Genomic DNA, 3231 nt, shown 5'->3' with positions numbered 1-3231 from the left:
CTCTCTCTCTCTCTCTGAAAGTATGCTACCTGTTCAAATTTCCTGGACTCATTCACAGAGCCATGTGTCCTTCCTGGATCATGCAATATTAAGCACAGCTATGTCTGGTGGGTAGATTGTTGTGATATGGGTGAATTCTACTGATGCAAATAATAAGAGATCATGAGCTCTACAATTAGAACTCTACTAAAGTATCTGAAAGCTTGGATTGAAGCTGATATCTTGGAACCTTACCTTTAAAGTGAATATAGTTCACCATGACCATGATGGTATTCATCTTAAGCTCTTGGATTAGGTTCACAATTTTCCCTTTGGTTTGCTTTTCTACCTGAGAGTTGATCACTTCTTGGGCTGCAGATACATTCATGAAATCAGTAGAAATGACTTCAGTCTCATACAAGGTCTTGACAGCATCCAAGAACTTTGACAATGGTTTCAGCTGCTTGCCAATGAAGAGGGTATTTCCCATTTGCAATTCCAGTTCTTTCTTTGGAAAGTTTAGTGAACAAATTAGTTCCTGGAAATCCTGCTGTATCTCTTCTATTGAAGTGTCTGTGAGGTTGAACCCCAAGACTTCAAGGATCTGAGTTTGGGTGCTGGAGCGAGCTCCAATGGAAAGCATGGCCAAAGCTACAGAAATGCTCACAGGGGAAAAGAAGATGTTCTGATCTGGGGTCTCCATAGCAAACTTCCGGTACAGATTGAATGCAAAGTCAGCATTGATAGATGACATTTTATACAGTGTATCATTTTGTTGAGGCAAATGGCAGGTAGTTACTTTGCCTTCAGAGCGGCTAGGTAGTCCACCACTGATTTTAGCATGAAGCCCAAGTAAAATGCAAATCAGACAGTAGAAGAGTGACATTCTGGAATGAAGGTAATCTATAAGAAACAAAGTGAGAAAATCATTAGGATTTTCTTAGTTGAGTGAAATATTCTCGAATTCATACACATGAAATCACCCACTTTGATCAATAAAGCAACGGAAAATATTTGATAACGCATTCAACAAGGAATGGGTGAAGCTTTCATCTCCCTAAAAATTGATGCCACATCTACTGGGGATAGGAACTAAGAAAAACAATACTTTGGATTCTCATTAAGATGTAAAAACAAATGGAAACATTATGAGTAAATTTAACTTATGGAACTTAAATACCTTTTAATTTTTTTTTCGGAACCAGGGACTGAACTCAGGCCTTTGCACTTGCCAGGGAAGTGCTTATTCTACTGAGCCATCTCCTCAGACCCCTTAAATACCATTTAAATTTAAATAGTTACAACCTTTTTGATAAATGAAGAATATTTACTTGGAACTACCACTCTTGATGATTACACTATCACATGTGTGTTAGGATTTTTTGAATGTGTGGGTGTGGGTGTTAATTTGGCATTTTCTTCAGATAACATCTGTGACACAGAAGAAGACAACTACTTTCCTTAGCTAAAAGAAAAAAATGAGTCGACTTTGTGTAAGATATTAGTAGTTGCTACGGGAAGATAGAGTTTTACATAGCCAAGTCCAAAGTCATATGGTAAAATTTGTACATTTTTAAAAGGCATGAAAGCCACAAGACTGCTTTAAAACTATAAGAAAATGAAAGTATATCATGCTTTACATATCTCTGACCATCAGGATCACAATGATTTCTAAGTTGTAAGACATTTGAGCACTATTCTTACTCCCATGCATGTTATTTTTTAAGTATTACCAGAGCCAAAAAGCATGATATAAGATTTTCTGAATCAGGAAAAGTACAAGGAAACAGTATAAGGAAGACATGTGTGGAATCACCTTTAACCATTGACAAGTGGTTAGAAATCACACATGAATGCAGAACAAGGAGCCTTCCTCAGCCCTTCATTTTCTTCTTATTTATTTCATCCTTGGGATTCAATTCCTGCCTCATGATAATCTTTCTTGCTAGCCTATATTGTTCCCCTGAGTTCTTTCTTGTTATATTTTTTTTAAAAAAAGTAGAATTGATCCCAGGATCATTGAACTGAGCAATATACCCCTTACATATTTATTATTCAGTTATTTATTTCAAGAAAGGGTTTACCAAAGTAAGTTTCCCAGGCTGGGAGTAAGTGTGTAACATTTTTTTTTTCTGTTTTTGCGGAACTGAGGATTGAACTCAGGCCCTTGCACTTGCCAGGCAAACGCTTATTGTGATGAGCCATCTCCCTGGCCCGAAGTATGTAATATTTTTGCCTCAGCCTCTCAGAATCTGATAAGTGTAGGTGTGCTGCACCACCTCCAACTTTTCTTGTTTTTAATCTATCTATTCAGCTGCCTAAGTGTCAATGAGGAATGACCACTGATGCCTAATTGTTAAGTTGGAAATTGCAAAGTTTAAACATAAACACATCACCTTTCCACATCTCAACCCTACTCTTTTAACTTCATTCCCCTTCTCTGTCTCTTGCAGCACTGTCTATGGAGAACTTCAGGCCAAAAACCTAGAAATTCCTGAGGGCTTTCTGCATTCTCACTTACCACTTCTAATGAATCATCATGCCCGGTGATTGCTACCTGACTATTTATAAAAATTTCAGTATTCTGGCCATCAATACTGCTATATTGTGGCTGGGGAAATAGCTCAGTAGAATAAGTTCAATCCACAGTTCCACAAAAAAATACTGCTGTAGTTTTAGTTCATGGCCAAAATTACTGTATCAGCCCCTAGCAGGTCACATCTCCTACTTTCTCCATTGCATTCTCCCTTCTTTCAGCAGTATATTCAATCTCATTAATGTCAGCTGAATCTTCCTTCTGTAAAGGCCATCAAAGCTAGTTAGAAGTTGACAATAATTATCAAGTGACCACACTGAGACCTTCGCTCCTATATCTACAAACTTGGAGCTCACAATTATACGGGATTTTGGCTTGCTGATACATAGGTTCAAAGTTCCCAAAAAGACAAAAATACTTACAGCACATGCCCAAGAAGCCACTTGCATCTCTCAGAAAGCAACACATTTTTGTCTTTATAACATGCCCTCTATTGCAAAATCAGAGCACACTTAGTTACAAATTAACCCTCACATGTACCCTGGGATGATGTTTTCAAAGCTGATGCAGAGAACTAAGGCCAAGAAGATAAAAGCAAAAAAAAAAAGTAAGGTTTGAACTTTGGGTCATTACTGTGGCTGATATGTCCTTCATCATAAACAAAAGAAAGACAACTGTCAGAGCTGGTGGTGTCCAGTTTTATCCTAGAAGTAATA

General features: G+C 37.7%; 1 protein-coding gene across 1 annotated transcript in view; it reads right to left on the bottom strand.

The window, feature by feature from the left end:
• Positions 1-2981, bottom strand: part of Serpina7 (serpin family A member 7) — a 6138-nt gene extending 3157 nt beyond the window's left edge. The window contains exons 1-2 of the mRNA XM_004646203.2: positions 2938-2981; positions 235-882 (exon numbers count right to left, since the gene is read on the bottom strand). Coding sequence (XP_004646260.1) covers positions 235-882; positions 2938-2944 — 655 coding nt within the window. The 5' untranslated portion in view covers positions 2945-2981. The remainder of the gene's footprint in view (positions 1-234; positions 883-2937) is intronic.
• Between the last annotated feature and the right edge of the window lie 250 nt (positions 2982-3231).

The sequence above is a fragment of the Octodon degus genome, unplaced genomic scaffold (genome assembly GCF_000260255.1).
Source record: "Octodon degus isolate 3935 unplaced genomic scaffold, OctDeg1.0 scaffold00259, whole genome shotgun sequence".
NCBI classification, from domain to species: Eukaryota; Metazoa; Chordata; class Mammalia; order Rodentia; family Octodontidae; genus Octodon; species Octodon degus.
The sequence above is the reverse complement of the archived record's forward strand: the minus strand, read 5'-3'. Positions and strand labels throughout refer to the sequence as shown.